Source organism: Camelus ferus, chromosome 3 (assembly GCF_009834535.1).
Source record: "Camelus ferus isolate YT-003-E chromosome 3, BCGSAC_Cfer_1.0, whole genome shotgun sequence".
NCBI lineage: Eukaryota > Metazoa > Chordata > Mammalia > Artiodactyla > Camelidae > Camelus > Camelus ferus.
This window is the reverse complement of record NC_045698.1, coordinates 106788780-106807973: the sequence shown is the minus strand read 5'-3', so window position 1 is coordinate 106807973 and position 19194 is coordinate 106788780. Positions and strand designations below refer to the sequence as shown.

The window sequence follows — 19194 nt, the reverse complement described above, 5'->3', positions numbered from 1 at the left end:
AGCCTCCTTCCCTTGTTGGGAATCTATTTAAAAGCAGTCATTATATTGTGCATGATGTGTACTGAATTCCTCTGTGGTTGAACTTAATACCCAAAAGATGTTCTAATGCTATAAAGCAGGAAGACACCCTGGGAGAGGCTGAGATTGACAAAAGGTCTTATTTGCTCCAAGGATAGACAATAAAAACTCTTTGCAAAAAAACCAGCAGGTGGCTCTATAATTAAATCCAGTGCAGCACTAAAGCCTTCTGGAGTGCTGGGAAGTCTGGAATCAGGATAGTCACCTGCTGGGACGGCCAAATAAGCCTCACCTGAGTGGAGGCAGAAAGATTAGGGCAGCTGGGTTTGGAATATCAGAGGAAAGATGACAGATGCTCAGCTGTGGCTTCAGATTATGTGGCCTGCTTCTGCTTCTCCTCATCTATTTATCTCCAGTTATGCTGAGCTACCACCTGATTCTTCTCTCTTGAAAGGTCAGGGACATTTGGAAATTTAAAAGCAGACATCAAAAGAATATGAAAACAAATATATGTACGTTCATGTATGACTGAAGCATTACGCTGTACACCAGAAATTGACACAACATTGTAAACTGACTGTGTTTCAATAAAAAATATATATTAAAAAATAAAAATAAAATAAAAGCAGCCATCAGAGGGAAAGAGAAAGACTTTCTGAAAACAATGGCCCACTTCAGGCTACTGTCTGGCTGGCTAAACAACAAACCTAGTTAGTCCCCAGAGCCCGGCGGATTAGGGTGTCCTGTGCTAAGTACTGATACTACTGAAAAACCATTTTTCTCAATTTTCTCAATCTGTCCTTGCACAATGCCTCACAGATCAGAGCTGTAAAACACACACAGGCAAGTCAAGCAGGCCAGCCTGAAAGGTTACGGTGATCCCCAGGGCACTTGACAAGCTTCTCAGCATCTGCTCACAGACGCTCTCTGCAATGAAATTCTAATCTTCCAAACAGAACTGCTAGGACACCTCCTCTGACAACCACCATTTTAGGAAGCATTTAAGTATGTCGAGGTGTCTCCCTACAATACAGCAACCAAGACTTAGGGAAAGTGAGATGCAAAAGGGCTCCTGACCCACCCTGGCCCACGGTGAGAAGCTCCACCTGCACATGGAGTGGATGACAGCCATGGAACAGACACAGCGGAAGCTGGGAACCAGGATGGTTTGTCCTCCTCTCTGCCCATCTATTTGGAATGATTCAAGGTCAGTGGACTACTCGCTTGGCCTCTGTGGGCTCAGATCTCCAGGGAGAAATGGCATATCAGTCAGCTGATCAACCAACCCACAGAGCATAGTCTCCACTGGAACGACTCATCCCAACAAAGCATCAAGCTCAGAGCAGCATCCTACTTCTCCATCGTAGCAGCACATATTACAAAGCTCACGCGTGTCCTGTGATCTTCATGACACTCCTGGCAAGAAGAAATGACTGTTCCTGGTTCCCCGGAAGGGGGAATTGAGGACAGTGAGGAGCTGTGATTTGTACAAGGCCACAGAGCAGGGACATGGCAAGATCACCTCTATCCTGTGCCCGTGACTTCCTGAAAAACCTCTCCTCATTTATAAATGCTCAGTCTCACTGCTTAGTCTCCTGTCATTCAAAAATCTTTTACTGGGTTTTGATCATGGAGAACTAGATGTCTGCTGCCCTCAGAGCTTACAGTGTGGAGAGATCACAGTACAGGTAAACATTCAACTACAACAGAATGGAATAAGAATTAGAACAGGATCCTAACGGGATCCCATGGGAGCAGAGAGAAGCAATAGCCTAGACTTGAAGTTGCAGCTGCTCAGTGAGACATCAGAGAAGTTTCTCAAACAGAGGCTAAGCCTTCCAGCTGAGCAGGAATTAGGTGGGGGTGGGGCTAAAGCCTGAGCGGCCCTGACTGCATAGAAGAGTTTTGTCTTTATCATAAGAGCAAAGGGAAGCCTTTGAGCCTTCTCAAGGAGGAAGCATATGACTGGACTGAGTGTTAGATGGCTCACATGGGTAATGGAGAACAGATTTTGAGAGAGAGTCAGACTCGGGCAGGGAGACCAGCCAAAAAGCTTTTTGGGCAGCCAAGGAGGAACGGTGCTGGGCTGGGGGATGGTGGCCAGACTGGGCTAAAGTGAAGTTGACTAATTTAAGAGATAAGGAGGAGGAAAAATACACATGCTGACCCTCACTAATTTTTTTTAAAAAATCCAGTGCTCCCAGGCTTCCATCCTCCCCCACATACCAACAGTTGGGCAGGTTGAGAGTTATGCTGCCTTGGATATTTGCTCCAAATTGCAGGTACCCCAGACTCCCCAGGCTGATGTACAGGGCCGTGACAATAGCCATTCCCACATAGAGGATGAGTGAAAATTTCCGGGGATCCTTCATTTTGTTTTCAAGGGGCAGAACCTAGGAGAGTAGTGAGAGAGGAGAAAGCACAGAATGAAGCAGTGTTAATGGCCAAAACAAAACAACACATAATATTCTCAGAAGAAAAGTAACTACGCTATCCCTGGAATTCCCCCAAAGGACGCATGTCCTTTACAAGACAAACAAATGCAAGCTGTTTCATCAGAAGTTACGCTTGCCAAGTTGAGCTGGAGGAGAACTGGAGCCCACTGTCTAAGCCAGGAAGTCCTAGGAAGCAAGGGTGGGTAGGCCTGGAACCTGGGTCCTGGCGCAGGCCGGCTCTTTGCCTCCTGCTAGGAGATCCCTGTGGGCTGAGAGTGCTCTTCATCCCTTGAATGCAGATCGTGCCCACCTGGCCCAATGGGGAAGAGAGGCTGGTGTCGGCGCAGCCAGCTGTACCTCACCTGAGACTACAGCTCTGCTAACCTGTCCCAAGAATGCAAAATGTAGGTCATGGAAAACTGCCACTCCAGTTCCCAGAAACTGTTTCCTTATTTCACAAGGGGTGGGCACTAGCAATGACAAGTTAAACCTCCAAGTTAGAGAAACTGAGGTGCTGGGGGTGGCATGACTTAATAGAAGATCTTGGAGACTGAGGATCTTCGAGATGTGTAACAAAACCCTGTTTCCAGACTCCTAATTCAAACCACTGACCCCTGGGGCCTCCATCCTCTCAGCAGAGGACTTTAACATTACCTGAAGCCAAGGAAAGGCACCTTATGAAGACTGGGTGATATAGGGAATGGGAAAATAGCAGGTGTGACTATGACAATCTTCGTGATCTGCTATCAACTGCATCTGGCTGGGCTGATGAGGAAAAGCTACTCAGGCCCATGCCTAACTGTACCACCGACCGTCTTTGACCTTGTCATCATGCATGTTTTCCTTGAGGGCCTGTGGCCATGAAGCAGAGTGGGCCTGACGGTCGGAGCCAGACACACCTGAAAGACGGCAGACACCACCTGCTGCAGGCCTGGGGCTCTAGGGGGCATCATGGCTCTGTATCTCCAAGTGGCCCACAGCATCCCCCCACCAGCTCAAGGGGCTCAAGCTTAAGTGGATCCACATCCACTGAGAAACAGTTTCTAAGCTTTCCTCCAGTTTCCTTCTATGCAGAGTCTCAGGAGCCAGAAGGTAGGACACCCATCTCCTCCAGGCTGGCCAGCCCAGGCCAGGGGTGCAAACACAGAGACAGAAAGTGAACCCACAGTGAGCCCAGCACTTTTCCCGGACTCGATGCAACAGCCCTCAGATCCAAACCAAGAGTCAAGACAGCAGTGTCTACATTGTAAAAAGAGAAAACATGGACAAATCTTGAAGTAACAGATAATGACAATTACAGAGTGACTCTGTGTCCAAGTCCTCACCTAATGAAATGAAGCAAAGAACAATCTCCACCCTGTGCTGTTAGGGAAAACTGATCCAATCCAGTACAATGCTTCTGAAGAACCCAGGGTCCCGGGAATCTTCCTAAACTTATTCAGCCTCTTTCCAGTCCCGAGGGCTCGGGCCCTCTTTCTCCTGCTGTAACACTGGGCCCTTCAGGCCTCCGCCCCAGCAGCAGGGAAAACATATATGTTTGTGAATCGAGGTGAGACATTCTTCCTGGGCAATGAGAAGGCCTAAGAAACAGCACAGGAAAAGTTTTAAAACCTCAGGACAATCACATCCACACAATCACTCAAAAAGCCTCCCCTGTAGTGCCAGAGCCTTAACATGTCCCATTGACACCACTGGGGCAGTTCCTCAAATTCTGACAAAAAATGTCCAGCTTCTAGGTTCTCTTAAAAGTGTACAAGGTGACAGGGAAATCAAATGGGGACAAAAAGATATTCCAGGAAAGGAGAAGTATCTTCCCATTTCCTAAGACCTTGGCCAATAGAGCTCATCATTTACTTCAGAGAAGAATTCTAGACCTTTGTGATGAAAAACACAAATAAAAATCAAACTAGGTACATCGAGTTACCAGATTTCTCTCTTTAGGAGAAGAATTTGGTGGAATCACAGTAACAGTGGTGGGGAAGCTGAGCTATGAGTGAAGGCTACTCATTTGCACAAGGAAAATACTGCACACCAATGTTCCAGGGCAGAGAAATTATTCATACATGTATTGACTGTGCAATAACATCAACAGTATTATTAATAAAAATAAAAATTATTAATGCTCATCATGTGTCAGGGGCCATGCAAAGCACTTTACACGCACATCTCATTTAATCCCTAACAACTGCTCAACACTGAACTCACTTTTCAGAAGCAAACAATGAAGGCTCTGAGAAGTTAAGTCCTTGCACAAGGTCACACAGCACCTCTTTGGCAGAGCTGGGCCTCACCTCAAGTCAGTCTGACTCTAGACCTTGCATTTCCAATTGCCACGCATTAATGCTGACTGCACACACAGGACACGAGTGTACATAAGAGGGGGCTTGAAGGGAAACGTTCTCAAATAACATACAACTTTCAAAGGATGGAGCTAGGAAACTTGAATGGAATCCCCTGAAATGTTGTTCATTAACTGTCCAGTAAGGTCTCAGAAGATAATTTCTAATAGCATTTCTTCAGCATTCCTTAAAGCGGCCTCAAGGACACCGAGAACACCAGAGAATCACAGTGCAACTCTTACCATCCCAATGCCTTCAAACGCAAAAATGGCTGTGCCAAAGAACAGAGGGTAGGTCTTCCAGGATGCCACCAAGGGGAGGTGGGTAGGGTCTGGGATCTCCTGAAAGAGAGAAAATAAAACAGAGCAAAGGCTATACGCAGATTCATGATTTCGACCCCAACCTCAGGTCAAACTTTTCCTAAAGCCAAGTTTCTCTGAAGGGAGAAAATCTAACACCTGACAGATGATTTGGGGTCATTTATAGCTTTTCTATTTTGTTCTTCAAGCTGAGAAAACTCTACTTGCTTTGGGGAAAGACCAGCCCAACGTACCATTAAAAACTCAAATGTTGGAGCCAGAAAAAAAAGGAATCATATTCTTTCACTAGGTAATCCCATCCCCAGAAATATAATTCGAGTAGAAAAAAATGATCAAAATACGAAAAAAGTTGAGGAAAGCTTTTTAACAGTAAGTAATAGCAACCTAAATGTTCCCAGACAACTGAACAGTTGGTTTACTGCACATCAACTATACCACAGAATACTATACACTATTAAAAAGTAAAACAAGAGATAACTAAGTAGTACATGAACAACTGCTTACAAAATAATGGCGAGAAAAATGTTTTTAAAATTTACATATTCACCATGATTTAACATAAACACTGCACACAAATAAAGCTGGAAGAGAAGGTGGTAGATTTTTAGATGAGCTCTTTCTCTTTTTTTCTCTATTGTTCTTTCTTCTTCGAAAAAATTCTGTGAATCAATTTGAGCACTTGGGAAATATTATCAATAGGCAAACAACAGGAGTTACTGGAATATTTGGGGAAAAATAGCAAAAACAGCATTTTAAAAAGTAGGTAAATAAAAACCTATTTATATAAATAAAGTAAAAGACAATTGTTAACTGCAAGTACAATGTAAGGATGAACCTACCCGGCAGACCAATGAGCAGGAACCCTCAGTCATGGACGGCACTGAAGGAATGGGACTCAGAGCAGGCAGAAGCTGCCTTCCTTTTAGAATCTGACTTTTTATGCCATGTGCATACATTGCTTAGCTTAAAATTTAAAACGACTTTAAAACTTCCTTTTACAATATTTTTTTTTAAAAAAATTGGGGGGGGGGACATAATTAAGTTTATTTATTTATTTAATGGAGGTACTGGGGATTGAACCCAAGACCTCTTGCATACTAGGCATGCACTCTACCACTGAGCAAAAACATACCCTCCCCACCTTTTACAATATTTTAAAATTAACTTAGCTACAGAGGTATCCAGAGAAATACAGGACATGTTCTAACAGTGTGACAGAATAATATCAGAGAACAAAAAGAGATCTAATATTAATCTCTGTAATAGGTTTCTCTTTGAAAGATTTTAAAGCAATTATACTATAGTTTCCCTGAAATATAACTACTTTTTAAAATACTTCTTTTCTGAGCCCCTGCTAAGAAATCAGTTAGATCTCTTTATAAGAAGCACTTCAGTTCCTTGAATGAAGACAGCTAATAAATATTTTTGTTCTTCGATGAAACAAGAGGGTGAGATTGCCCTGTAATTATTCCTGAGTCACTGTGTAACTTAAGTTCCTGGAAACTGGAGCAATCTGTTGGTTAGTGGCTGACTACTGTCCAGGTTCGTACAACAGATCAAGCTATGGTACCAGAGAAGGAATTTTAAAATACATGTGTGGGGATACCAATGTGACTGAGACCAACAAAATGAGTTCATAATTCTACATACTTAATGACTGCTGTTGATTTATACCCCAACCAACTAAACAGAAAATGTTTAATTTGCAAAGAAACATACAAATTAAAATCAGCTCACTTTCAACATGTTATCTCCTCATGCTGACAACACTATTTTATAATAATAACAGCTTTTTGAAACACTGCTGTTAAATGTACATAAGGACTGCCAGATGTACTCCAATTTTGGAAATGTTATAACTGTGAAAAAATGCATCTCAGAACTGAAGATATACAGTGATAAAGCATTTCCTGGGAGCCCCTGTGGGCAAGGTACTCTGCTCGGCACTGCGCCGTTTATCCCGCACATGACAAAGAGACCTGCTGGGGGGAAGACATCATTCGGCTTCCCAGGATGGCATGGGGCAGAGGAGCAACAGCACTGGCCACAGACATGTGCATGATCAGGCGAAAATTCAGCAACTATGGACAGCAGAGGAATTGTCAAAGTGAAGAGGGCAAAATACCAAGATGGGACAGTAACAGCAGCAACCAAAACAACCCAGAGGGAATCTTTATCTCTGCACCAGGTCAAAATGAAGCTGCTGGACACACTGCCAAACCACCATTCTCCCATCCTGTTCCCTGGGCAGACGGCACTACTGGATCACAAGACACCTCCAGGCTGAGCCCAGAGGCGGGCTCAGAGTCACTCTCAGGAAATAAGCAGGGCTGCCTCGGCCCAAAGCACAGGCTGTACTAGTTGTAGACAACGCTTTAGACAGATACTCACTGGGACTGAGATGCTATGGAACCCGCACTCCCATCCCAGCCCTCTGATCACAGTAACCACTGCAGTCCCATTGCCTGCGGTGGTTTAAATTTAATGTGGTGTCTCCGTGAGGTCATCTCACTCCCTTGTCCTTCATGTTCACTGCAGTGTGTCCTGGGCACCGTCTGAGGTCTCTAATTACACATATTTACCTTTCCTTGTTTTAACTGAATTGGCCAGAGAAAGAAACTCTTCTGGAAATAGTCATTCATGTGTTCGTAGTCCCTCTTTTCAGTTCCATACAAAACAGGACATGGACAGCTGTCTAATTTATGTTTTAGAAAATAGTTCCACAGGAGAAGACAAAGTATCTGCCACCGACTTGACTTACCAGGAAAAGGGAAAAACAGTAAATGCTCACTGACTACAATGCTAATCTAAGTCCATTATGTCATTTTCTCAGTACAGGAAGTCCTTGTGTTTTATAACCCACTGTTTTCCTAGAAACTACACCAGTAGCACACTAGGTTACACAGGGTAACCAGGTCACTGTTAAGCAGACTGTGAAAATGAAGTAATGTTTACCTGTCAGACTGACCCAAATTAAAAAGATTCATAGATCCAGTGCTGGCTAGCATGGGTCGCTTATGCACTGTGGAAAGGAGTCAATCTGAAATTGGTAAATAGCTTTCAGAAAAACCAACTTAACGATATAAAAAATTCCAAAGTGCATACTCTTGAGCAATTGCACCTTTAGCACCTCTAGATGTAAATCTTGGAGAAGTATTTATACGTGTCCACAAAAAGAAAGGTGTAAGAGTATTCACTGTCATAATACTGAAATAATACTAAAGATTATAAATGACTAGACAGGCCACTGACTGGGGACTGGTTAAATAAACTATGAAACTATGGGATGTCTATTCTCTGAGTTACCACTTAGTAACTTTAAAAAATGAGATAAAACCAGGTATATCAACATGGAAAGCTCTTTGAGGCATTGCGGAGGGAAAAAATAAAAGCAAAGCAGATGAACACTACATATAATACTTTTTTTAAATTATGTTAGAAAAACATGAGACAATAAGTGTTTGTCTTATTTATTTCTCTACGTTGGAATACAGTGTGTAAATGCTTTCACAGAACCTAGAAACACACACAGTGGGTCCCGGAGAGGAGGAGAGTCAGCGTGGGGATGTGATGTTCAACAGGTTTGTATTTTAATGAGTATGTATTGATGAGTTATTTGGGGAATTAATTTTAAAAAACTTTTTTTAAAAGTTATTCTTATATTCACCTGCTTTCACTCTTCCTTTTCTCAAGTCTTGGCAAAACGTCCACAAATAATGACGGTGTTTAAGGGCATATTTTTCTTAGCCTGATCTTCCACCCATTTATATATAGATGTCCTCTCCTGCTCTGCCCCACAGACCTGCCCACATGGGCTATGCAGGGGGGAGTAATAACTGAATTTATAATTTTGACAAATAAATATAAAACTGGAGTGAAAAATAATAATAAAATAATATTTCTTATTATAATATATAAAGATGACTCATTTACTGTAAGAATACAAATTTTATAATTTAAGAATCATCTTAAAATTTTTTCTCTATTACTCAATCTTATACAATGCTCACGTATTAACTAACTGGGAAAAAGGCTAAACCAGTTATCTCAATGGGGGTGATGTTGTCCTCCAGAGACGTTTGGTTGTCACAACTTAGGGAGTGGTTGCTACTGGAGTCTAGTGAATAGAGATCAAGATGCTGTGAAATGTCCCATGATGCACAGGACAGCCCCCACAACAAAGAGTTATTTGGCCCAAATGTTACAGTGCCCAAGTTGAGAACCCCTAATCTGAGAATACCACTCATAAGTAACACACCCCTATTTATGTTCCACTTACTTGCTTCTCTGATTATCTAACAGGCAGAGGGGGAGCCTGGGCTCGTACCTGAACAATGAACTGGTAGATCATGACCAGGCTGACCAGCATGGAGATGTTGGCCAACAGGGAGAAGATGGACAGCACTCGGAGGTTCCTGATGAATACCAGCAGCACCAGGAAGGGCAGGAAGGTGAGCATGTAGAGTCGCGAGTCCATGGTGGGTGTCAGAATCACCGTCTCATTGCTGTGGCAGTTGTTGGTGGTCACATTGGCTGCTTCTATCACCTAGAATGAGGGGAAGAAAAGAAACAGAGGAAGCCTCTCAAATAACAAAGGCCAGTGGACCTCCCCCCAGAAGGGGTTCTTGACTAAAGGCTAGTGCGTGAACCTAGGCCGGATAGAAATTAGTGGTTGGTGAACCATCTTTGGAGATCTTCATAACTATCATTAGCAACCCAATTGTCTGAGCTGCGTTTGATCATATCTTACCTAAAGACAGGGGGACTGCAAGACATCTAGAGGTTTCTCCATGCCCTGGGTCTTAGATAAAATCAAACAAACAGCACTGTTCTATGAAAAGTGTTAAGATCTCTTATTTTGACCAAAACCTGGCCTGGAAGGGATCCTAAACAGAAAGTTCACTCATCTCTTGCCATCTTCTCTTCATTTTCACCAGGGCCCTACCTGTTTAAAGTTGTCAGCCAGAAAGACAAAATAGACACAGCAGAATCCCAGCTGCGTGACGATCAGGAAGAAGTCCACAATGTGTCTGCAGGTGGGGAAGGAAGGAAGACAAAGATGGTAACAATAAAAAGCAAGAATCAAAAAAAAAAAAAAAAGGCAAGACTCCCAGAGAGATGGGTGTTAGAACAGTGCTTCCTCCCAAGTCATCACAGATTCTTCCCATCAGGTGACAAGGATAAGAGTGCCCTGGTAAGAGGAGAAAGTGTGCCACGTGCCACTGTCTAGAGCCTTGGAGGAAGGTGAGGGAGGCACTATCTGCATGGTTCCTGAGGTCCCTTTCCTGGCTTCGTGTCTGGAATGTGACACGGGGTCAGCCAGTCCTGAGACTGAACTGGCTAGAACAGTGCACACACATCAGGACCACTGCTCAGCCCCTTGGCTTCCCCCTCCCCATGGCCCACTTGTCCCATCTCACATTGTTTGTTCTAAAGCTGCAGGGAGCACTCAGCATAAAAGCCCAAGAAGTGGACCCCTTCATAGTCTCTTCCTATAACCCGGATCCAAGAACCACCCGATTCTCACATAAGGACACAGAAATAGATGTACCAAAACAGGCTGCTGGTTGAAGCACTGTTACAACAACAACAACTGGCGACAACCTAAGGGGTCATCAAAAGGAAAATGATTAAGTTATAGACCATTCTGAGATGGAGCAGTATGCAGCAGATAAAAAGAACTTGTTAAAACTACGTGTGCTGATAAAAAAATGTCTAAGACTTTTAAGGGAGAAAAAAACAAGTTTCCAATCAGTACGCAGTATGGTCATTAGAGTAAAAATGGTACGAATGTGTATATGTTTGCACATACATAGAAAAATCCAAAATAACACCCATGCAACTGTGACCAGCATATACTTTTTCTCTTCACTTTATGTCCTTCTAGCTCATTCCAAAAAAAATTTTTTTTTTACCAGGAGCACATATTAGTTTTATTACAGGAAGGGAGGAAAATAGAGAGGGATTAAGGAAGGAGGGAGGAGGAAGAGAGGAAGGAGAGAGGAAGGAGAGAAGAGAAGAAGGAATTAACCACCAACCAACCAACGGTGGTCACTTGGCAATCTGGCTGCTCCCAGTCACATAAAATGATTTGCTGAAAAAATTACATAAACCTGCATCACAGGAGGAAGCTGTGTGTGAAGGTAAAAGTCTCCCTAGGACCACAAAAATGAATTTTTCTGGAGAACGTAACTTTAATGTGGTTCAATTAAAAAAAAAAAAAAAAAAGGATTCAGCCTTGATGTTATCAGTTCTCTACATTTAAATACACCATTTCCTCAAACAGGAAACAAACAGTAGACTATTTCTCTCCAGGCAACGCCATAAGGAGAAATTTTCAAACACCTCCTACTCCGCCTCCTGAAATGTCTCTTTCCCTACCAAACGCATCTGTTCTAGCTCACCTCACGTCCTCCATGAAGCCTTCCCTCTCTTGCCCGGTGCCCTGCCCTGCCCTGAAAGCATTATCCTGTGCCCTTCTCATTTGCCAGCCAGTGTCAAGAGCCTCTTTATGGCTCCTCCACCTCAGCGCCCCTGGAATGTATTTCTGACTCACGACATCCTCTCTCTACTGGGATATCCTATTCCTGATCTCTTGTTCTCAAGCTTCTCGCACATCTCTCTCCTTCGGAGACTACAAGACCCTGGAGAGACAGAACATATAATTTACCTAGTGGAAACCCCTTCTTTCTATACCAAGAATTGTTTTCTGCCACTTAACAGAGAGTGCTTAAATATATCTGTTGAACAAATGAGGAGATAAAATAATCACTGGTCACAGGCTTTCAAAGCTGGCACAGCTCTTTGAGATCTTCCAGGCCAGGCCCCATGTTTTACCAGTGAGGAAACTGAGGCCCAGGCGGGGGGGGGGTGTGTCACACAGCCCAAGGTCAAACAGATTACTACTGGCAGAGCTGAGTTAGAACTCAAGTCCACAGTCCCAAACAACGCCTTTCCCTCTACCGACACCATCTCCCACACCTCACCTCCCTATCTGAAGGGAGGCCACAGCCACAAAGACACTGGAAACCATGTACCTTCCCCAGTGCGCGTGGTTCCGGAGCCAGGAGCTGGGGCTGGCTTCCAGGCCGTACATCACCGTATCCCCGTAGTCCACAAAGGGCTTGTTCAGTCTGAGGGAATGGGAGGGAAAGGAAGGGCAGAGGGCAGGGGTCAGACAATGACAATGACAGAACAAACACAGCTCACAGCGACTGGGGCCAGTTCCCCACCTGCCACCCTGACGTACCACTAAGTCCTATATCGAATGCTTTCAAGGAGCAGAAGTGTTAAGTCAACAGGACAGTTACTTTCCTTAAACAATTAACAACCACCTGGGAAATCATTTCAATGGGGTAAATATTACAAAACACATAAAATGAGAATGTGATCTCTGTCCACTGGACCTAAGAATGACAGATGACAACAAGCTAAAAAAGGACACAGAAATCACCAGGGAAAAGCAGTGCTATGGTAACCAGCAGCCGCCTTCAGCTGGCACAGACAGCCTAGACTGATCGCTTATGTGCTCACTTTCAGTGGTGGTAACGGGAACCCAAAGGGCAATCTGTCACTCAAGAAGGGCTCTCACCTGTGGCAGAAGTGGTGGGCACACTTCACCAGGATACCCATGCAGTGCACAGCCACAAGGCCCATCACCAGCAGGCTGAGGGGACCCATCTGGGACAGGTTTGCAGGCAAGAAAAGGAGACATGCAGGTAGAATTAGAACTGGATTTGCAAATGATCAAAATGCTACTCAGGCACCCTGCAATGACAGAACTTTCAGGACAGCATTTGAGAGAAAAGTGTGCCCACAGAGATTAGCTTTGTAGGATGGGTACCATCTGAATCTGAGTGTGCCTTCTAGAGAATTAATCTCCAGGAGAAGAAGGACACAAGATAAGGCTGTTCCAAGACTGTTGCCAATCAGAATAGAAGGCTCCTGTGACTGTCTGGGAAGAACAGACAGGCTAAGGGGTGGTGGGAGAGGGAAAAGTTCTCTTGAGAGCAATGCCACAGACAGCCCTTAGCTAAGGACAATACCCATCTCTGAGCTATCTCCAACTCTTAAAGAAACCAGAATGGGTTTTGACAGGTGGTCTACAGGAGGGTGAATCATTAAAAAAAAAAAAAAAAAAAAAAAAGATTCTCAGAGTTGGCCATCTAAGGGCATGGAAGGACTGTGTAGAAAACGGACAGAATTCTGTTACTAATTCATTAGTTAATTTTATTGCTAGAAACTGCAAGAAACTTTTTTATCCAAAATGTGAGCTATTTATTTATTTATTTACTTACTTACTTACTTATTATTATCTTGTTACTGGAGGTACTGGGGACTGAACCTAGGACCACATGCATACTAAGCATGCGCTCTACCACTGAGCTATACCCTCCCCCACTCTCCAGAAGCACTTTATATGCATCCTCCTTGCCACAAAGTAAGCTCCAACAGGAATCTCTGCCTGTTTTATTCACCGATAATATTCTTACAGCCTTAGAACAGTGTTTGGCATACAAAATATCCTCAATAAATGTCTTAAGATGAATGAACATCTGAACTTTACTTTTTCTCAACTGAATTTGAAAAAGAAAAGTTTTCCATTTTAAAACATTTTACATGAAGTCAAGTTTTTTAAAAAGGCCCCACCATCTCCTAAAACTTGTCACAATACTTCCCGGTACCGATGCACACCCTTACCAAGATGCCTGCATTTTTCACTGCCAGAGGCAGCCCCAAGAGTCCTGTGCCAATGTTGCCTTTTAACAGGTGGATCAGGGTCTGGAACCATCTGAAGTGGGAAGAAAAGTAGACAAGGGCAGGTTAACAATAATGAGAGCTAATGTTTACTGAGCACTCAGCATTGTGAGAAGTGCCCTCATGAATTATCTCATTTAATTTTCAAGATAACCTTATGAGACAGATATTATCTTCATCTTATGCGCAAAGAAGCAACTTGCTCAAGGTCACACACCAGAGTGTGAGCCTGGATTCAAACCTAGGCTGTCCGGCCCCCAGCCCACTCTCCTAGCAACTGGGCTATATGCTCTGTTCCCTGAGGTATCTCCGAGGGTCCACCTCTCCTGGAGATCAGACCAGAGGGACAGTGGGGGTTTAACTAGGCATCTGCCCTTTCCCAGTATCTCTGGGCCTGGTTCTCACCCCAGAGCTGTCCACCGTAAAGACTCAGATCCAGAAGTGCAACAGAGGGTGCCAAGCAGAACTGTGAAGGGCAGACACTGTTGTGAGAAAAGAACAGAGGAAGACAAAATAGAAGCCCCAAACTCTTAACAGAAAGTTTTATGCAAAGTGAACAGAGTTGTATGGTCCCACAACAGGCCAGTCCCTAAAGTACTCCGTATTTACCTTATTTTATTTTCATTTAATTTTAGTTAGTTCACAATGTGTCAATTTCTGGTGTACAGCACAATGTTTCAGTCATACATATATATACATATATTTGTTTTCATATTCTTTTTCATTATAGATTACTACAAGATATGTACTCTGTATTAAAAAAAAAAAAAGTCAAATGCCATAGAGTCCTAGGGCTGGAGAAGCCCTTTTCAGAGAGTCAGCTAGTTTATCCTTTTGCCTCAAGGACAGATTTTTCCCTCACCTATTGTACAGAATGTCCACCTCAAGCTGCAATTGTAAAGCCTTTCACGTGCTCTCATTACTTTTTCACTCAACAAATACCAACTCTCTTACATTAAACATCGTGTTAATACAGTGATAGAAATAAGCATGAATCAGATATGGACCCCGGTCTCTAGAAACTAATAACGTCTCCAGGAAAATAAGGCAGACACACTAACAACCACCCAAGGCAGAAAGATCTCTGTCCTAGGGAGAGCCCAGGGACAGTGCACAGGAAGGGGGAGGCAGATGAGGGTTCACCGACAGGAGACATGTCTGGGCTGAGCCCAGCAGGACCAGCAGAGCTGTGAGTGTGCTGACGCGGAAGAAGGAAGGGCCTGGGGAACACGCGCCCAGAGAGGCATGGGCACCAATACATGGGAGCACGTTAGCTTCATGGGCACAAGGGCAGGGTGAGGGTGGGCATCCCACAGAGAATGGGAATTCCTCACAGCTCTGATACCAGGGGCCTCATATTCAGCATTTTCTATCCTTTGTTACCTCTAGCAGGATATGAAAAAGATCAAACATGGTATCACGTTGCCCTAAATCACAGACCTACTCAGGATTTGGCCCCTGGAAATGTCTAGAAATTCTCGTGCACAAATAACCTAAAGACCTCCTGGGTGATGCCTCCATATATTTATTCAAATCTGCAATTCAGCAGAAACTGAAAGCAAATACTGTGTTAACTCATAAAGACCATAATAAATAAGATCCATCTACACTCTCTGGAAAGGAATTTTACTTTTGGTGACCTTTCTCCCTCCACCTTCAGGAAGAAAAGCTCTTGACCTTCTACTGTTTCCAAGCTTTTCAGGCACGGTCAAGAAAACTGCTTCAAGTCTGAATGAGAAGAGGTAAGTGCTCTCCTGGACTAAACTAAGGGAATAGCCCAAGGACCACAAGGGTCCAGGGGCAACTCCTTCACTATCAGTGGCCAGTGACCAGGAGCTTACTGGGTGATGGACCAATCAAATTTCCATCTTGGCAAATGTTTAATCCACTTAAGGACAAAGGTAAGCATTGTACTAAACCCAGAGGCCTCCCCAAATGCCTCTGAGCTGGGTTTCGTGGGAGATCAGGTCCCTCTAGCCCTGGCTCTGCCATTAACTCTATTCCCTTCCCTTCTCTGGGTCTGTTGTCTCATCATAGAATAAAGGGACTGGACCAGAACAAACACTTCCGTTCTGAAACAGCAGGATTCTAGGCAACTGATCAAAATTATTCTTTTTAATCAATGGCCATAAGCTGGGATTACCCAAAACCATATGAGTATCACAAAATCAACTCCACGGACTTGTAGAGTCTTAACTACAGGGGGTGGGAGGAAGACGTAAGCCTTGCAGATCTCTGTCATCTACTGATGCTCTAAGTCAGTAGTTCTTACACCTTTTTGGTCTTAGGACTCCTTTATACACTTATAAATTATTGAGGATCCCAAATAGTTTTTGCTTATGTGGATTATATCTGCTCATACATATTATATTATAAGTTAAACCAAAAAATTTAAAAGTATTTATCAGTTTCAAATAACAGTGAACCTACTATATGTTAGTATAAATAATCAGTTTTTAACAAAAAGTAACTCCTTTTTCCAAAAAATGTGTGAGAAGAGGAGCAGTATTTTACTTTTTTGTGAACCTCTTTAATGTCTTGTTTGACAGCTGGACGATCTATTTCTGCATTCAATCTGTTGTGATAGGTTGTTTGGGTGCAATTATCCAAAGTAAGTCTGTCCTCATACAGACATGCAGTTAGAATGTATCTCAATAGCCTCTTCAGACAATTGTTACCATTGATCTTTGATACTACACCAAAACTCGACACAGTAGTTTCTCAGAAGTTAGCTGTAATGTGGAATCTGAACATTTCATACTCTATTTGCACAAAAACCCACTGGTGATCTTGCTCTCTGAGTAGCTCTTTTACCCACAAACAATTTTCTAACATCACACTTCAGTCATCTGGAAGATAATGGTTCCCTGAGTTACGTGATCTTCCAAATGCTGAAATGTACATTTCATTATACAATATCAAAAAAATCACATTCACTAATATCATCTCTAATCTCAACAGAAAAGTCTAAGTAGAGGGAAGCTGTCAAGGTCACAATACTGGATACAAGGTTTTTTTCCCTCCCTAACTTTGCTTGAAAGCTCACATTTTATTGTGGGCAGCAAATACTGCTGATTGTTTTTCTTGATTGACAGTATCATTACTTTCATTTTCAAGAAAATGTCTGGCAAGTACTCAGGTCTGAATAACCTATGGTGTGTTAGTTGTTCAGTAGAACTATTTCACGTGTACTTCTCATTGTGTCACATAGAATAATAAAAGACCTGTAGTGAAGAGTCAAGATTTAACAAAATTAGTCGTGTGACTGCTTCTCAAGGACATGCTTAAGTGAAACCAGCTTATTCTCTGCATATGTTTGGCAATGAAACATACAATGATGACTAGCATAATTTGGTGCTACAGCCTTGATTTACGCTCAGGTGCCAGCAATTTTATCCACCATTGTTTCTGAACTATCAGTGCAAACGTCAACACAGTGAAAAGACAAATGAATCACCTCTTAGTATTGCTAGGAAAACAGTTTTAACTTTTGGACTTCTTGAAATGGTCTTGGATCTCCCAGAGAATCTGAAGACCATATTTTGCAAATGGCTGCTCCAGATAACCTACAGAAGACCAGTATCAGTCAACTGGTTTCTCAGCCTGCCAGCCTGGGGAAGAAGTATCAAAGCTCAACCACAGGCAGTATAATGCAGCTTAACAGGGCAACAAGAAAACTTTGCCCAAAAGAGTGAAAAAACGAGACTGTCATCAAAGAAGTCAACAGCTTGATAACATGAAGTGTTAGGAAATAACCTCACCAAACACGTCATCACGGAAGTGTCTGAGGTTCCTATCCTGTCCCTATCCCTGATTAGGGATTTTTACTGAGCCCTTAAGCCCTAGAAGAGTCTGGTATGTGCATGTATATACGTTGCTTCTTGTACTTTGTTCCATGTACTTTTTCCATACACTTTGTTCCTTGACAAACTAGATAACATGGTGGGGCAAGTCCCAATAGACAGGAATCCAGATCAAAAATTTGCCCCTAACACTTCTCACCTATTTTGCTAATTAGGACACCCCAAATCAGCTTATACTTAATCACTACACATAATGCTTGTATGGGTCCAGGCCCCAGGAAAGTACTCCTCCAAGTCCAAACGGAGTACTTTTTTCTGTACCATTTGTGATGGGACTGCGATATCTGCCAACACTTACAGATGGGCTTTTCTGGTCACTAACTTTGTACCACAACGTCAGGGCAGAATGGGCCTTCAGAAAAAGTATACCATGGAAAATATCCCAAAGCAAACCCAAAGGAAGTATCTTCCAATTGGCAACTTCAAGCAGACAAGGGGAGATAACTTGGGGTTGACTACAGAATAGCTAACAGCCATGCCTTATCTTCAATACATACAAAACCTATGAGCTACCATCCTGAAGTTCCTAGCTGGCTAGTGTTGAACTTCAGAGGGGTCCCTGTAAAAAATGAAAACCTAGACTCCATGTGACAAGCATTGTACAGACAACTTGATCCTTGAGAACAAGAGCGAAAACTGGAAAGGAAACTAGAGAGAGAGGCTTGGAAGAAGTACTTCACAACAGCGAGTGAGACTTCTGAAGGGAAGCTATTGCCTGTCACTGGCTGCATTGACATTCCTTCCCCCTGGGGGAAGCCAATTGGGTAGACAAGGTTAAGAAAAAGACGGAATAGTCCTCACTGCTGCCAGTTGTGCTCCAAGCTATCTCTGTCATCAGCTAACACTGCAAGCAATGGGCGATTCTATAAAAGCATGCCACGTGAGGAAGAAGCTATGGAGAATGAATCCTTATGAGCAGAAATCAGCTCGGGGGGGAGAGGAGCTTGTAGTGTGGCAGACCATCTCCTCTAGTTCTATTTCACTTCTTAAGATAGAAGGTCCTGCCCCAGGAAAGACTGCAGCCAGAAGGAGCCTCACTTAATAATGAGCTCCAAAAGAAGCTTCCATGGTCTCCTTGGGCAGTCTTGGGGGACAGTGTGAGTCAAGGACATAATGGATCTCTCAGTAAGTCACACCCAACCCACAAGGGAACACCGAGAGGGCGATAGCTACACTTGAGTAATAAACAAAATGGCTGTAAAAGACAGGATGCTGGGATCCAGAGAAAATGTCAGAGGTCTGCTGAGTTTCAGAACTGAGCTAGACAACTCAGTGGAGTAGAAAATCTTCCCCTGAATCTTTCCATATGAATGGTGAGCACCAGACAGTCAACATAGCTTCATAAGAGGGTCTTAAGTTTTATCTTCTATTTGGAAAAACAGACTGGCAGAGGGGCAAACTCAGCCCAGATAAAACTTGGGATTCAGTGTCCAGGGATAAAACTTAAGCCCTCCTCAGGGCA

General features: G+C 43.2%; 1 protein-coding gene across 5 annotated transcripts in view; it reads right to left on the bottom strand.

Moving 5' to 3' along the window:
* SLC36A1 (solute carrier family 36 member 1) overlaps positions 1 to 19194 on the bottom strand; it is a 43627-nt gene that overhangs the window by 14039 nt on the left and 10394 nt on the right. For 3 of the 5 annotated variants that reach the window (XM_014567259.2, XM_032477145.1, XM_032477146.1), the window contains exons 3-9: positions 13813 to 13903; positions 12704 to 12792; positions 12150 to 12245; positions 10058 to 10142; positions 9440 to 9658; positions 5035 to 5133; positions 2245 to 2411 (exon numbers count right to left, since the gene is read on the bottom strand). In XM_014567259.2, coding sequence (XP_014422745.1) covers positions 2245 to 2411; positions 5035 to 5133; positions 9440 to 9658; positions 10058 to 10142; positions 12150 to 12245; positions 12704 to 12792; positions 13813 to 13903 — 846 coding nt within the window. Of the gene's footprint in view, positions 1 to 2244; positions 2412 to 5034; positions 5134 to 9439; positions 9659 to 10057; positions 10143 to 12149; positions 12246 to 12703; positions 12843 to 13812; positions 13904 to 19194 lie in introns of those variants that run through there. The other 2 variants (XM_032477147.1, XM_014567269.2) reach the window with 2 other exon arrangements.